Source organism: Nilaparvata lugens, chromosome 3 (assembly GCF_014356525.2).
Source record: "Nilaparvata lugens isolate BPH chromosome 3, ASM1435652v1, whole genome shotgun sequence".
NCBI lineage: Eukaryota > Metazoa > Arthropoda > Insecta > Hemiptera > Delphacidae > Nilaparvata > Nilaparvata lugens.
The window spans coordinates 77,271,393-77,285,908 of NC_052506.1; the positions used below are offsets into that span (position 1 = coordinate 77,271,393).

The 14,516-nt window shown below is 34.8% G+C and overlaps 2 protein-coding genes across 8 annotated transcripts in view; one reads left to right on the forward strand and one right to left on the reverse strand.

The window, feature by feature from the left end:
* The window catches only part of LOC111058737, a 20,805-nt gene extending 17,892 nt beyond the window's left edge, over window positions 1-2,913 (forward strand). The window contains exon 14 of the mRNA XM_039424669.1: window positions 2,067-2,913. Coding sequence (XP_039280603.1) covers window positions 2,067-2,335 — 269 coding nt within the window. The 3' untranslated portion in view covers window positions 2,336-2,913. The remainder of the gene's footprint in view (window positions 1-2,066) is intronic.
* Window positions 1-14,316, reverse strand: part of LOC111058736 (damage-control phosphatase ARMT1) — a 26,035-nt gene extending 11,719 nt beyond the window's left edge. For 3 of the 7 annotated variants that reach the window (XM_039424671.1, XM_039424672.1, XM_039424673.1), the window contains exons 1-8: window positions 14,096-14,305; window positions 11,320-11,432; window positions 10,542-10,647; window positions 9,626-9,861; window positions 8,957-9,116; window positions 8,607-8,772; window positions 7,731-7,958; window positions 3,519-3,904 (exon numbers count right to left, since the gene is read on the reverse strand). In XM_039424671.1, coding sequence (XP_039280605.1) covers window positions 3,561-3,904; window positions 7,731-7,958; window positions 8,607-8,772; window positions 8,957-9,116; window positions 9,626-9,861; window positions 10,542-10,647; window positions 11,320-11,387 — 1,308 coding nt within the window. In that variant the 5' untranslated portion in view covers window positions 11,388-11,432; window positions 14,096-14,305 and the 3' untranslated portion in view covers window positions 3,519-3,560. Of the gene's footprint in view, window positions 1-3,498; window positions 3,905-7,730; window positions 7,959-8,606; window positions 8,773-8,956; window positions 9,117-9,625; window positions 9,862-10,541; window positions 10,648-11,319; window positions 11,433-11,610; window positions 11,792-13,812 lie in introns of those variants that run through there. The other 4 variants (XM_039424670.1, XM_039424676.1, XM_039424675.1 and 1 more) reach the window with 4 other exon arrangements.
* Window positions 14,317-14,516: the final 200 nt, after the last annotated feature.

Here is a 14,516-nt window from a genome sequence, read left to right on the forward strand (position 1 = left end):
GACCCAAGGCTGTGCAATAGAACGATTAGCTGGCTGGGCACATTTGCCAACTTGACAGACAAAAAGTTGTAGCACTCTAATTGTAGCAGGTAGTAATATTTACGAATGCTTACCATTCCAGGGTTAATGACATTCCAGAGTGTATTAAAAACAGTAATTGTCTCATTTATGCAGATGATGTTAAAATTTATCGAACTATACAGGATGATCAGGACTCTCAGATGTTACAGGAGGATTTGGGCAGGTTGAATTATTGGAGTGAAAAAAACAATCTGGCATTAAATGTGAAGAAATGTAAATTTATTGTCTTCACTAGACAGCAACAGATTTTTGCTGACTACAAATTATTAGATGAACATCTTGAAAGAGTTTATGTGATTAAGGATTTGGGTGTCTACATAGACTCCACTCTCACCTTCAGAGATCACATTAATTACATCCTTAATATTTCAAATAAGATGCTAGGATTTATCATAAGAAATGTCAGACACTTCACAGACATTGATTTAATCAAGATGCTGTATCTGGCCCTGGTGAGAAGTAGACTTGAGTATTGTGCAGTTGTTTGGAGTCCTTATCAAGAGATATATATTAGTAGTATCGAACGCATACAAAATAAATTCCTCAGATTCATGTATTACAAGAAGTATGGACATTCATGCCCGTATGACTTTTCTATGAGGTGTCTGAGAGTCAGTTTTCAAATTATGTCGTTGAAGAACAGGCGGGATTTCGTATCATTAATTGTTTTATTTAAAATATTGAATAATCATTTAGACATTCCGAATATTATCGAACTCTTTAGTATCTTTGTTCCGTTAAATAGACCTAGATTAAATATGTTTTTTGCTTTGGATAGAATATACACTGTACATCATGCAAATTGCTTCTTACAACAAACTGTTAGATTGTACAATTCTTTGAATACGATTCTAGATATATTCGCTGATAATTTGCGCAATTTTAGTGAACAATGTTATCAAGCTCTTAAATTATAAATGTTTAATCAATTTTCAGACCATAAAAATTTAAAATTCAAATTCTTCTTCTATAATAGGCTTGCTACCTATTCTCTTTTTTCAATTTGCCTTTTTTTTCTTTAGTCTTTTTTCTATTTTCTATTGTGTCTTGTGTTATTTCCTATTTATAATCTTTCTTCCAAACTATTTTTATTGCTATTTTTAGTTTTTTTCTTTCTTACTAATTTAGTTTCAGTTTGTGTAAACAATTGATTTTCAATGAGGCTTGTTTTGGCATAAAGCTGTAAGCCTCTATATGTTGTTGTAATTTTTCTATTCATGTAAAATAAAATAAATAAATAAATAAATAAATAGTTAAATAAATATCAAAAAATAATAATGAGTTGTAATTTTATCAATGAAGTATTCCTGAGAGATCGAATATTAATCACTTGAAGTTCAAAGTGATAATTGAATACTTGAGATTTGAGTAACAGCATTTATTACATTAGAATTTAATAAAAATTGAATTAGAACAAGATTCAGTTCAAATATTCATTATTTGAATATTGATAGCAAATTTAAATATTTTAATTTTTTGGAACACGTTAAAAATTTAAATGCTAATACACACAGTTCAATTATGCTAATATAAGATAGGGATTGCCACATTCTAGTCAATGAAAATTGCTATTTAAAAACCAGGAATTATTGAGATTATTCATTACTAGCAGTTAACCCCTGCTCCGCAAGGATCTATTTTAAAACTTGACAAACTGAAAACTTTACATAATGAAACCTTTAAGAATTGAAAATAGGCCTTTTATCATACCCGGTTAATTAAGAATATATATGCGAAATTTCGATTTGATCAGTCCAGTAGCTCAGACGTAATGATGCGTCAAACATAATTTTCCTACCCAGTACGTGTAAGCCAGGTCTTCCCTCTATTATAATATAAATTATCGTCGCCGGAGATATAATAAAATTTCCAATAATTTTATGATTATGTGTTTTTGTTGAATAAATAATGAATAAATACTGGTAAATGCTGCTTATCGCTCTTTCAATTTTCAAGATAATTGTAGTGATTTTTCATTGTTACAGATAAGTTCTCAGATGAAACTGATGAGGAACTGAGAAACACAGCTACAATAGAATGTCTGCGAGAGAAATATTTCCAAATAACCGATCCGAACAGCAACTCAGTGTCAATCAACGGCGGACAGATGACTGTCTACCGGATGAAGTTGCGGTGTGAGTGCACTCAAATCCAGCCGCAGACTGAAACATGCTCCAAACCTTTGCAGTTCCAGAGTCAGAGCTGGCCGTCTTGGGGTGGAAACGACTATTATAAACCACGAAGATTTCAATAGAAACCCATTCCAACCAATTCTTCCAATGCATTTTTATACGTGAATATTTTGACAACAATCTGATAATTATTTCCTAAGAGTCAAACATTGGGACAACTCTATTCAGTGGTATTTGTGAAAATGGATCAAAACTGAAGACTTGACTGAGGTTCTGTAATATCATAAACCGATAGTTGAATCTACGTGAACTATTTGATACTTACATGAACTATGAATTATCGTGAACGTTGAATTTACAAACAGTGAGAATCAATTGATGAGGGAATTGTTATTCATTTTACTGAAACTAATAGGCCTATGGAACATCGAAATGATTTTAAATCAGAGTGAACTGAATTTCATCCTCAAGTCTGCGACTGTATGCATTATAATTCATCGTACGACGACAGTATTATGATCAAAAGCCTGAAGCATTTTTGACAACCAGGAATCCTAACAAATGTGGAATGATTTTATCACTATGTGCTCCTTATTGTATCTAGTTAGTTGTTTGATGTAAGTGAATTAAACATTAAATCTATTTGACCATATTACTGTCATTCCAGTTTCATGTTCCTCTTTGAATTACAGATTGAATCTCCATGCACATTCGTAGTTAAGCTAGTCTTGAAAAATTGTTGAATTTTTCAGGCCTTGGTTGTATTTATGTTAAAATTAATGGGATTCCTCAATATCAGTTTTCTTACAGCTTTTAATTTGAATAATTAAAAATATTTGTATTTTTGCAATGAATCACACATGTTCATTATCAGCTATGCTTCTCTGGAGTTCATTCAGCTATACTTTCTTATTATGTTAACAATTAGACCCCTTGAACAAATCAAGCAAAAGATACTTGACATAGATGTTGAATGTTATGCTTTATAATTCGCTCCTCAACCAAATGAATTAAGCCCTTGAGGAGCCTTCTTCATATTGATTGTATATTTTAGTTGTACATTGTTGTGAACAAAGAACAATAAAATATTTAATTCCATAGTTAAAATTAAAACATGGTCCTAGATTGACACGAAAGATTTGATTCACTATTTGAAATATTTGGGAATAAAGCAGGGTTGGGCCTATTGCTCTCGTCCAGTCATATCTGTATTATGATTTTTGTATTGATGAATAGATTGAAAGCAAGAAGACAGAGAAGAAGGAAAGCAAAAAAGGGCAAGAGAAAGTAGAAAATGGAACCTACTTTATTTCAATAGAAAACGTGATTGCCGGACTTAATGGTGTGTTAGCTGTGGAACTGTATGACGGCGAAGTCTCCAGTGAGCATCCAGGACTGCGAGCGCGCAGCGGCCTCCTCAGCTTTGCCGGGCGGCAGGCCGCCAATCGTGTCGCACTTCAAAGTGCGTAGCGTGACCAGCGCGGCCGGATGAAAGCCCTTCAGGCATTGGCTGAATGCAGTTGTGGGCGGCCAGTTTATGTCCGAGACTAGTTTGCGATAATTCAGATCGCCTTTGAATATGATCAATTTTGATTCTTTCAGTTCGGCGTACAGCTTAGGATCGATTTCCTCCATATCGGCGTAAACGTGCGGTGTTGTCCAATACTGATTTTCGACTATCTTGAATTTACCTGATATGGAAAAAGAGAGATATTAGTGGCCCAATATTAGTAAGAGTTGAATTGAATTGAAAAGAGAGCTACAATTGAATCGTTCTACTTCAAGCACTTATAATACTTCCACTCTAGCACTCTCACACGCTCATACTTACATAATATATCACTAACTACACAACTACGAATGGTAGTTCCTAGGGCCCGATTCACACAGACGGACGTCGGACAGAGACGAGATGCGAGCATGATACGTACGTGGTGGAAGCGTGGCGTATGCAATACACACAAAACGGGCGGGACAGTGACATTAAAGTAGCCACTGTTGAATTTTGAGGGGTTATTCGATACGGAGGACCGCAATTTTACATGTGAGTTCCAGGCAAATATAAATAACTAACACTGGCATGCGGCCACTAATTACCTTGCGTTGCAGACGGCGTTACGATACGGTTCTCATGGAAGTTGTAGGACAACTGATTGAGGTGATGACTGCTGGCTGGTGGCTTGCTAAGGGGAAGGGTGAGGGGTTGCACTATCGAAATATTTATTATCACCATTGAAACCTTTATCACAGAGTCAGTTCGATTCTCAACAGCCAATTTTATTTAATTCTATTCAGGATGTCTTCTATTCTATTCAGTTTTCTGTCCGTTCTATTTTAAATTTAAAAGTGCATCTAAAGGGTGTTTCTGAAAGAACATTATCTCAGAAGACTATATTATTGAGCGATATCTTAATGTGAGAACAATTACGTTTGTTATATATAAGTAGCGAGGAAGTGGCATGCCCGTTCCTATAAGCCAAGTCTCGTCTGTGTACATTGGACCATTTGCTTATATGGGAGAGCTGCAGAAGCGACAAAAGTTCGTGCCACGTCACTGCCCAACGTCAGTTCTGTGTGAATTGGGCCTTGTATTGGGAAAGTGTTGACTTTATAGGTTTGAAATGGATCAACATCAACCCAAAATATCCTTCTTATTAAACAAATTACGTTAAATAAGAAGGATATTTTTCTAAATAGAAAGCCTTGAAGATTATTCCAAACTGAACTGGATCACAAATATCAGCCAACTCATTTTGCTTAACAGTCTTTCAAATGCTAGTACTGTAGAAAAAAAGTCCACTAATAAAATAGTGAACTAAACAACTAAAGGTTCGAACAGAACGAGTAAGTCGCGGTGAAGATGTGAGAAATCGAGGTTGCCACAAAACAGTTGTGCAATTACAGAAGCATTCGGAGTCATTGATGCAGATATAAATATATAAAACCTCTAGCGAGCTGAAATCTTCATCTCGACCTGAACGTTCAGCTCGTTCTCTAAGTCGGGACAAAAGTCCTATCTCACTAGGCATCCAATCTGCAATTAACATATAGAAATCAAACTGAAAACTTTATGTGTTACAGTGAAGGTGATGTTGTATATATCCATAAAAACTGAGACGACTTTAAATTGTCACAACCACTTATTCATTTAAAAACGTAGAAACTAGTTTCGGTTGCTACACCATTATTAATCTCCGATAAACTTAAAGAAGTAATCTCCACTTCCTACACAAACTGGTTTCTCAATTTTTAATAACTAAGTAGTTGTGACAACTGCAAGAAGTTTTATTTGATTCAAGATTATGTTAATCTGTTATTATCAACTAACCATCAACTGAACTCATTTACCTGAGTCAAACAGAGATTGCCAGCGATCCGCACAGTCCGCCAATGCACCCTTCTTCTCTTTGAGAGTGTTCAATATATAATGAATATCCTTGGCGATTACGTCAGACACGTACCAGGGAAAAGCTTTAGTCCTGAACAACACATTTCTCTCGTCGTATTTGGTAACAAGAAACTCAGCCAAGCACAGGTCAGTGAAGACCTCGTAGCCTGCGTTGTCCAACACAAAATCTGAAATCATAAAAGATAAATTTGGTAGAAGGAATGCGGAATGATTCTTAATTTCAAATTAAGTCTAATGTCAGTTTGAATAAAATTTAATGAGAAGTTATCACTGAAAAGTAACATCAGATATCTGTACGACCAGCTTGAGATGAAATTGAAAACTTATTACCGTAGATAATTGGACAAAGAATCCGACTATAGTTGCCAAAAATCCATAATATAACCAAAATAAGCCACTACAATTGAAGATCAAAAATACTCTAGATAATTAATAAATATTATTAAACGAAAATCCCAATTAAATGCTGTAAATCACCCCAAAGACATCTGCTACTGCAAATATTGACAACAGATTTTCGTTTAATAATAATTATTCATTGGTTAGTATTTGAATAAATACAACTTTCAATTTATTTCCATCTGTAATACTCTAGATGTTTTCCTTCGGGACCAATTCACTTTAAACTTGCCGATGTATTAATCTATTGTGTACATGATAACAGAAAGAAGTCGAAAGTCATAAAATGTACGTGGTGGAAGCGTGGCGTATGCAATACACACAAAACGGGCGGGACAGTGACATTAAAGTAGCCACTGTTGAATTTTGAGGGGTTATTCGATACGGAGGACCGCAATTTTACATGTGAGTTCCAGGCAAATATAAATAACTAACACTGGCATGCGGCCACTAATTACCTTGCGTTGCAGACGGCGTTACGATACGGTTCTCATGGAAGTTGTAGGACAACTGATTGAGGTGATGACTGCTGGCTGGTGGCTTGCTAAGGGGAAGGGTGAGGGGTTGCACTATCGAAATATTTATTATCACCATTGAAACCTTTATCACAGAGTCAGTTCGATTCTCAACAGCCAATTTTATTTAATTCTATTCAGGATGTCTTCTATTCTATTCAGTTTTCTGTCCGTTCTATTTTAAATTTAAAAGTGCATCTAAAGGGTGTTTCTGAAAGAACATTATCTCAGAAGACTATATTATTGAGCGATATCTTAATGTGAGAACAATTACGTTTGTTATATATAAGTAGCGAGGAAGTGGCATGCCCGTTCCTATAAGCCAAGTCTCGTCTGTGTACATTGGACCATTTGCTTATATGGGAGAGCTGCAGAAGCGACAAAAGTTCGTGCCACGTCACTGCCCAACGTCAGTTCTGTGTGAATTGGGCCTTGTATTGGGAAAGTGTTGACTTTATAGGTTTGAAATGGATCAACATCAACCCAAAATATCCTTCTTATTAAACAAATTACGTTAAATAAGAAGGATATTTTTCTAAATAGAAAGCCTTGAAGATTATTCCAAACTGAACTGGATCACAAATATCAGCCAACTCATTTTGCTTAACAGTCTTTCAAATGCTAGTACTGTAGAAAAAAAGTCCACTAATAAAATAGTGAACTAAACAACTAAAGGTTCGAACAGAACGAGTAAGTCGCGGTGAAGATGTGAGAAATCGAGGTTGCCACAAAACAGTTGTGCAATTACAGAAGCATTCGGAGTCATTGATGCAGATATAAATATATAAAACCTCTAGCGAGCTGAAATCTTCATCTCGACCTGAACGTTCAGCTCGTTCTCTAAGTCGGGACAAAAGTCCTATCTCACTAGGCATCCAATCTGCAATTAACATATAGAAATCAAACTGAAAACTTTATGTGTTACAGTGAAGGTGATGTTGTATATATCCATAAAAACTGAGACGACTTTAAATTGTCACAACCACTTATTCATTTAAAAACGTAGAAACTAGTTTCGGTTGCTACACCATTATTAATCTCCGATAAACTTAAAGAAGTAATCTCCACTTCCTACACAAACTGGTTTCTCAATTTTTAATAACTAAGTAGTTGTGACAACTGCAAGAAGTTTTATTTGATTCAAGATTATGTTAATCTGTTATTATCAACTAACCATCAACTGAACTCATTTACCTGAGTCAAACAGAGATTGCCAGCGATCCGCACAGTCCGCCAATGCACCCTTCTTCTCTTTGAGAGTGTTCAATATATAATGAATATCCTTGGCGATTACGTCAGACACGTACCAGGGAAAAGCTTTAGTCCTGAACAACACATTTCTCTCGTCGTATTTGGTAACAAGAAACTCAGCCAAGCACAGGTCAGTGAAGACCTCGTAGCCTGCGTTGTCCAACACAAAATCTGAAATCATAAAAGATAAATTTGGTAGAAGGAATGCGGAATGATTCTTAATTTCAAATTAAGTCTAATGTCAGTTTGAATAAAATTTAATGAGAAGTTATCACTGAAAAGTAACATCAGATATCTGTACGACCAGCTTGAGATGAAATTGAAAACTTATTACCGTAGATAATTGGACAAAGAATCCGACTATAGTTGCCAAAAATCCATAATATAACCAAAATAAGCCACTACAATTGAAGATCAAAAATACTCTAGATAATTAATAAATATTATTAAACGAAAATCCCAATTAAATGCTGTAAATCACCCCAAAGACATCTGCTACTGCAAATATTGACAACAGATTTTCGTTTAATAATAATTATTCATTGGTTAGTATTTGAATAAATACAACTTTCAATTTATTTCCATCTGTAATACTCTAGATGTTTTCCTTCGGGACCAATTCACTTTAAACTTGCCGATGTATTAATCTATTGTGTACATGATAACAGAAAGAAGTCGAAAGTCATAAAATGTATCTCAAGTGCAAGACGAGAAAACTTCATTTTTCCACTTTAAAACCACTCATAAGCTTGCTTTGTTGATTTTTCCAATATCTTTGTTTTAGATTAATATTTTTCAAAATAACCTGAGCGGAATTACCTATAGTTCCTTTAGGAGTGTTAGCTACATGCTTAAGAACGCACTTAGTATCATCTGCTAGGATGAATGAGTCAAATTGCGATACTTGATTTAGAGGATCGTCTTGGAGGCTGATTTCTGTGCCACCAGAGAGTGAAAGATCACATTTATTTCCCCACAACGATATCTGCAATCACAGAAACAATCAATTTTGAAAACGGCTTCAACAAATTATAATAAGTTTATTTTCGATTTTTTATTGAATAATTAGTTTCAAATTCCACTTTATCCGGAACTTGACAAATTGAATAAGTTAGATACTGAACGTATTTCACTTGTAATTCTACAATAGAGCAATAGCTATAGCTTACCTTCAACAACTCGTGGAATAGTTGCTCCAGCTCAGAAGAATCATGGTTATTAGACACAATTTTATTCATACGTTGCGCTAAAATCTCAGCCTGAATTAGTGAGTTATCAAGTGCTTTAGTTTTTTGCCAATGGAAAGGATCCAGATGTCTTATGGCTTCTCTGAAATAGATAAAAAATTCAATTCAAAACTTTTACGGATACAAAAGATCTCTATAAGCCTATTAAAAAGAATATCATACCACTGATATTATTTTAATTGAATAAATATTTAAAATGGAAATTGATACTACTAACTGAAAATCAGATTGTCTCTTCAATAGCTATTATATTTCCCCTCCATGTATCATCATTATTTATCTTATTTCTTCGATCTTTGAAAATATTTAAGCTACTCTATTTTTAATTTCAATTAGACATTATTTAAGAATTTCTTTTGGAATTGGAGCTTTGATAGAGCACTACATAGAAAGTTAATTTGATTATTGTTGTAAGTAATAATGCATCATTCATTATTGATCATACAAAAAGGGGAAAAATGGAATGAATTTTCAAAATTATGTAAAAAATGTATTTTATGTTACAGTGATCAAGATTTCAAATGCCCTGATATCTTTCTTCGTGCATTTTAAAATTAAAATACATGATAATGTAATGAATAATAATATTACGTTTGGAGAAATGCTTCATGAAGCCGCCTGTAGAGATAACATTCAGCATAGAGCCACTCAGTCTGGAACCATGAAGGAGGACGAGAATACTCTTTGCTTTTTTCTCTAAAAATTCTATTCCAAAGTTCATGATCACTCCCTAATGAACTGAGCTCTGTCAAAGGCTTATCGGTCTGCAATTCATTTTTCATTTGTGAAACACAACCTATGACCTTCTTCACCTCTTCACGAGCTTTCTGGAAAATTTCAAATAAATCAATTCAAGATGGAAAACATTGAAAAATGTTAAAACAAATTTTCAAAAAGGAATCAATCACTTGTTAGTAGCCTACTCAAGGTAAGATTTTTTCATAACTTGAATTTATGTTTCTTCATCCTTAATGACAATCCATAATGATTCGGAAGTTCCACATAACTAAAAAAACAAACTCGTTGTGGAACAAAACCAACTCTAAGATTTAGAAAATTCAGAACACTTTGTCTTGAAATTGTTCGCCGCATTACAAAATGATGGGTATAGTATTTCAATGATAAAGTAAAGGCCTGCGATAAGTTCAAACCGACCGCATTAATAAAACGTAGAGATGATTCAAATTTACTGTGAAGGGAAATACCCTTCCTTAGTAGAGCTTCAGAACAAGGAAACATCATTGGATCAAAAGTCAGCACAATTATTGATATGTCGTTAAAAACAAGCTTGAAATAGAATTCCAAGATTCTGGTGATCCCCTGATGATTTCTTCAACTGTTTTTGTGATTCCTCCATTCATACATCAAATTAAAGGATATTTCTTCACTCTTCTCTGTGCTTAACAATGACCGTGTCCTAGCTTAACGTGGCCCAATACTTGACTTGTCTTAATAATTAATATTTTTGTCTTGCCTTATTACTAGTCTTAGTAATTATTAGTCTTACCTCACCAAAATGTGCTATAATCGATTCCTTATCTCTCACTAGATGATCAATTACTTTTGTCAGGATAACTGGTACTCTATCTTTGAATGAAGGGTACGCAAAACTCCTGGAATGAAAACAAGGCTGGGTTCAAGAATAATAATATCTAAATATATTATTCTCAATTTTCTTGATTTTTCTTTGTAATAAAATTAATAAGGCAAAAATAAATTGGCCTCAATATTCAAAATAACTTGGAAGCTTCATGATAGCTCCAACTATTCGATAGTAATCCAAAATTATATCAAATCACCAATGCTAATGAATAATTAGGCTACAATACTTTTGCATTTATCAATCAGAGAAATAAAATTATATTAAAAATTCAAATTTACAAAACCATTTCCCCGAGTCCAACTAATCAACCTATTTTTTCATGTAATGCCTTCAACCAGATAGGGTTCAAAATTTTCATTATTCTGTATAGATTGTTTTCTAGTAAAAAACAAAAAAAAAGTTCTATAATTATGTGTAATAATCCAACGATTGATTGATCAGACAAATTTTCAAGAAGGATTTTTTTCATCATTCGTGTTCTTTTGAAGGGGAGATGAATACACATACATACGAGGACTCTGATCAAGTAGAAATAAATTGATGATCAAAGAAGTTCGGACACTCAATTCTCACAAGCCATATCCACTCTCTATACAAATTCTTTCACATAACATTCATATGAGTTCAAATTAAGACAAATCAAAATTTCTAGTACAATATAGGTGAACTTAAAATTTTATACCTTTTATATCTTGCAGATAAACGAGTATTTAAAGGTGTATCACAGTCTTCGAAGCCTACTTGTCCCATCCTTATAATTATTGATGCTGAAGAGATTCCAATTCAACAAGTATACTGAAAAGAAAATAATTATTGAGTGAAATGTACAATTTATTTGAAATGTATATTATTCTTTTGATTTCTTCCGACAAATCAGAATGTTGAACTGAAGATGTGTGACTTAAATAATCTTTATGATCACCGAAGTATAGTGTTTGAAGAACAATCTTCACTACTTTAAGAAGGTACTTACGAGAGTGATTATTGAGCAAGGTTTGTTATAAAAAATATCAGTTTGAATAATGATAAAAATTAACGAATTCAAAAAGATGAGTCTATCATTTTATAGCATTGTGCAGATTTGATAACTACACATACCGTAAATTTAATTTGCAATCATAACAGCATTGACGTTAGAGCCCACATACTCATCTCTCATAATAACTGATAAGCCGCTTTGAGTTAGGTCAAAGATTATCACTGTTGTTCATGAGTATAGTGAGTTTCACGTTATAATGGCAGTATTCGATTATCATTGATGTTGCTATCCTTGTTTATAATTTGACAAAGCAGGTATTAATTTTTCTAGCTCCGCAACATTTTTAGATCATGTTTCAAAAATGTAGAAATATATTTAATTATAGAAATATTCAATCTCAATTGGGAAAATTCATTATTAATTATTGAAAAATAGATTTTCTTGACGAATAAAATATAATATTGAGTAGTGTTCAAAAATAATTAACAATCGAATGTTACATTGAATAAACCGGTATCAGCTTAATACCTTAATACCCTTCGGCTTCATTCACTTGTGGGGTCGATGGTGTCATAAAATTCAATTTCAATACACGTAGTTACGCACACAACTATTTAGATGTGAGATCCAAACAGTGACCACTTTTAATAAAAATTCATACCATCACTCATAACTTCATTCACATTATGATATGCCTTGTCTCAAAGCAGCTTCCTGACGGATCCCTTGAAGGCGGCCTCTTCAAACTGCTTCACACCAGGAGGCAGCTTGTTAAAGAATTTCAGGGTAGAAATCCTATAACTAGCCTGTGATCGGTGGAGGCGTCTCCTGGGGACATCAAACAGCTCACGGTGTCTGGTGTTGTGGTAGTGAATTTCAATATGGGCAGACAGAGTATGCTGTATACTCTTGACATACACCAAACACAGGAGGATGCAATGACTGTTGACCGGCAGCACACCAAGGCGAGCAAAGATGGGCTCGCAGTGGGCCAGATGGTTGCTGCCTCATTCTCACAGCACTCTTCTGCAGCCTCAGGACATCAGCAGCCCCTGCCTAGTGATTCTGCCTTATAGGAGCAATCCATAGGTTATGTGACAATGGAAGAGAGCGTGATACATAATTACAAGATACCTCTCAGTCACCAGGCCCCTCATCTAAAGCAGCAGGATGCAAATGCGGGAGAATCAGCTTTTTACCTGCTGTATATGACAGTTCAAACTGAGTTTGCATTCCAAGACGAATCCCAGCAGCTTCACTGGATTCTGAGGGTCCCGCAGTTTTTGTAACAAGCTGCAGATGATCCTTTGGGTCTTGTCCTTATTCAGCTGGAATCGATTAGCAAGGAACCAAAAAGTAGCAGATCAAAGATGCTCTGCAGATTCCTCCAAAACTACTCAAGCTCAGCACTCGCTGACAATAGATATGTATCATCCGCAAACATCATAGAGGAACCGTGATCGTCGAGGTCATTTATCATGACTAGGAATAGTGTAGACACCTCAGGGTCATCTGAGGAGCACCAAAAGTTACCGGAGGGTATGGGAGTTCAAACCACCGAGGAAGACGAGTTGAATCCATCCACAGAGGTACGAGTCCAAGATGGAAAGGGCTGAGGCCCTTAGATCATGGAAACTCAGATTTCCAAGTAGAATACCATGGTACAAACAGTCAAAGGATCAGCTCAGATCACACAGAGCAAGAGGCTCAACATCCTCAAAGGCAGCATCAATTCGCTCATCTATATGGTCCACTGCATCCACTCTTGATCTCCCAACTAGAAACCAAACTGTATGTTGGAGAACAGGCCATTCTCCTTGAAGAAAGCCTCCAGCTGAGGCTTAATCACTACCCCAATCACCTTATCAAAGACAGGAGTTATGGAGATTGACCTGAAGCTACGGAGGCTCTTACGAAGAAGGCTCACTTCTTGAAGTCTTCAAGAAATCAGGAAAATTTCCAGACCCCAAGCACTTATTCACAGAAGTAGAGAGAACTAAAATGGTATTCACAACCTCTTGAAGCATGCTGAGGTGCTACGAGCTATCTTCTATAGAAGGCCGTGGCCAAGCAAAGAGCTGGTAAATTGTTCTCCTATATTTCTCCACTGTCCATATAACGTAGGCCTCACTACAGTGAAGTTTCAGCTGTAGATCTTGAAAAATGTCTATGATCTTGAAACAATCTATACATTACCTTTTTCAAAGATTACAGAGAAGTGATCATTTAATTTTTCAATTCCCAAGAATTAGCATGCCATGTTTATCTTGCTGTCAAGCTGTTAAATAAGCTTCCTTCTTCAACTATAAAGAACTATCAATAAGGCAATTTTGTGGCTCTGATGACAGCTGTAAAACTAAGCCTTGTACTCACTGCGTGAGTTGTTTGTACTTTGTATTAGACCTTGACCATGACCATGTTAATGATTTAAGTTTAGGGAACCAACATTAGTGAACTAACCTATAATAAAACAACTAACCTTTTTCACAAGAAATTGACTAGTCAATTTTTGGTAGAGAATACTATTTAATTTGATAAAAGCATAGTCTAAATAATAGTTTAAAGCTGGAAGTTTAAAAGACAGCCGACTACAGTCAAAAACAAAATTAAATTGAAATACCAACAAACATACACGCGGACGCGACACAGTCTGCACAGCAGACAACAAAAATACAGTACGAACAGCTGTAAATTGCAACTACGCGTACAGCTGATTATAAATTTTGTCCAATGGACATTGAACATCGATACTTCGATATCTACGGTATTAATGTATCGATTTGTAGCGAATTGTATCGAATGTATCAAATTATTGAAAGGCTTCAAATTTGAGTGCACTTCATGAAAATTCAAAAATTTTATATTTGTTATTATTGAAAATTGTAATATCTACGAGAAAT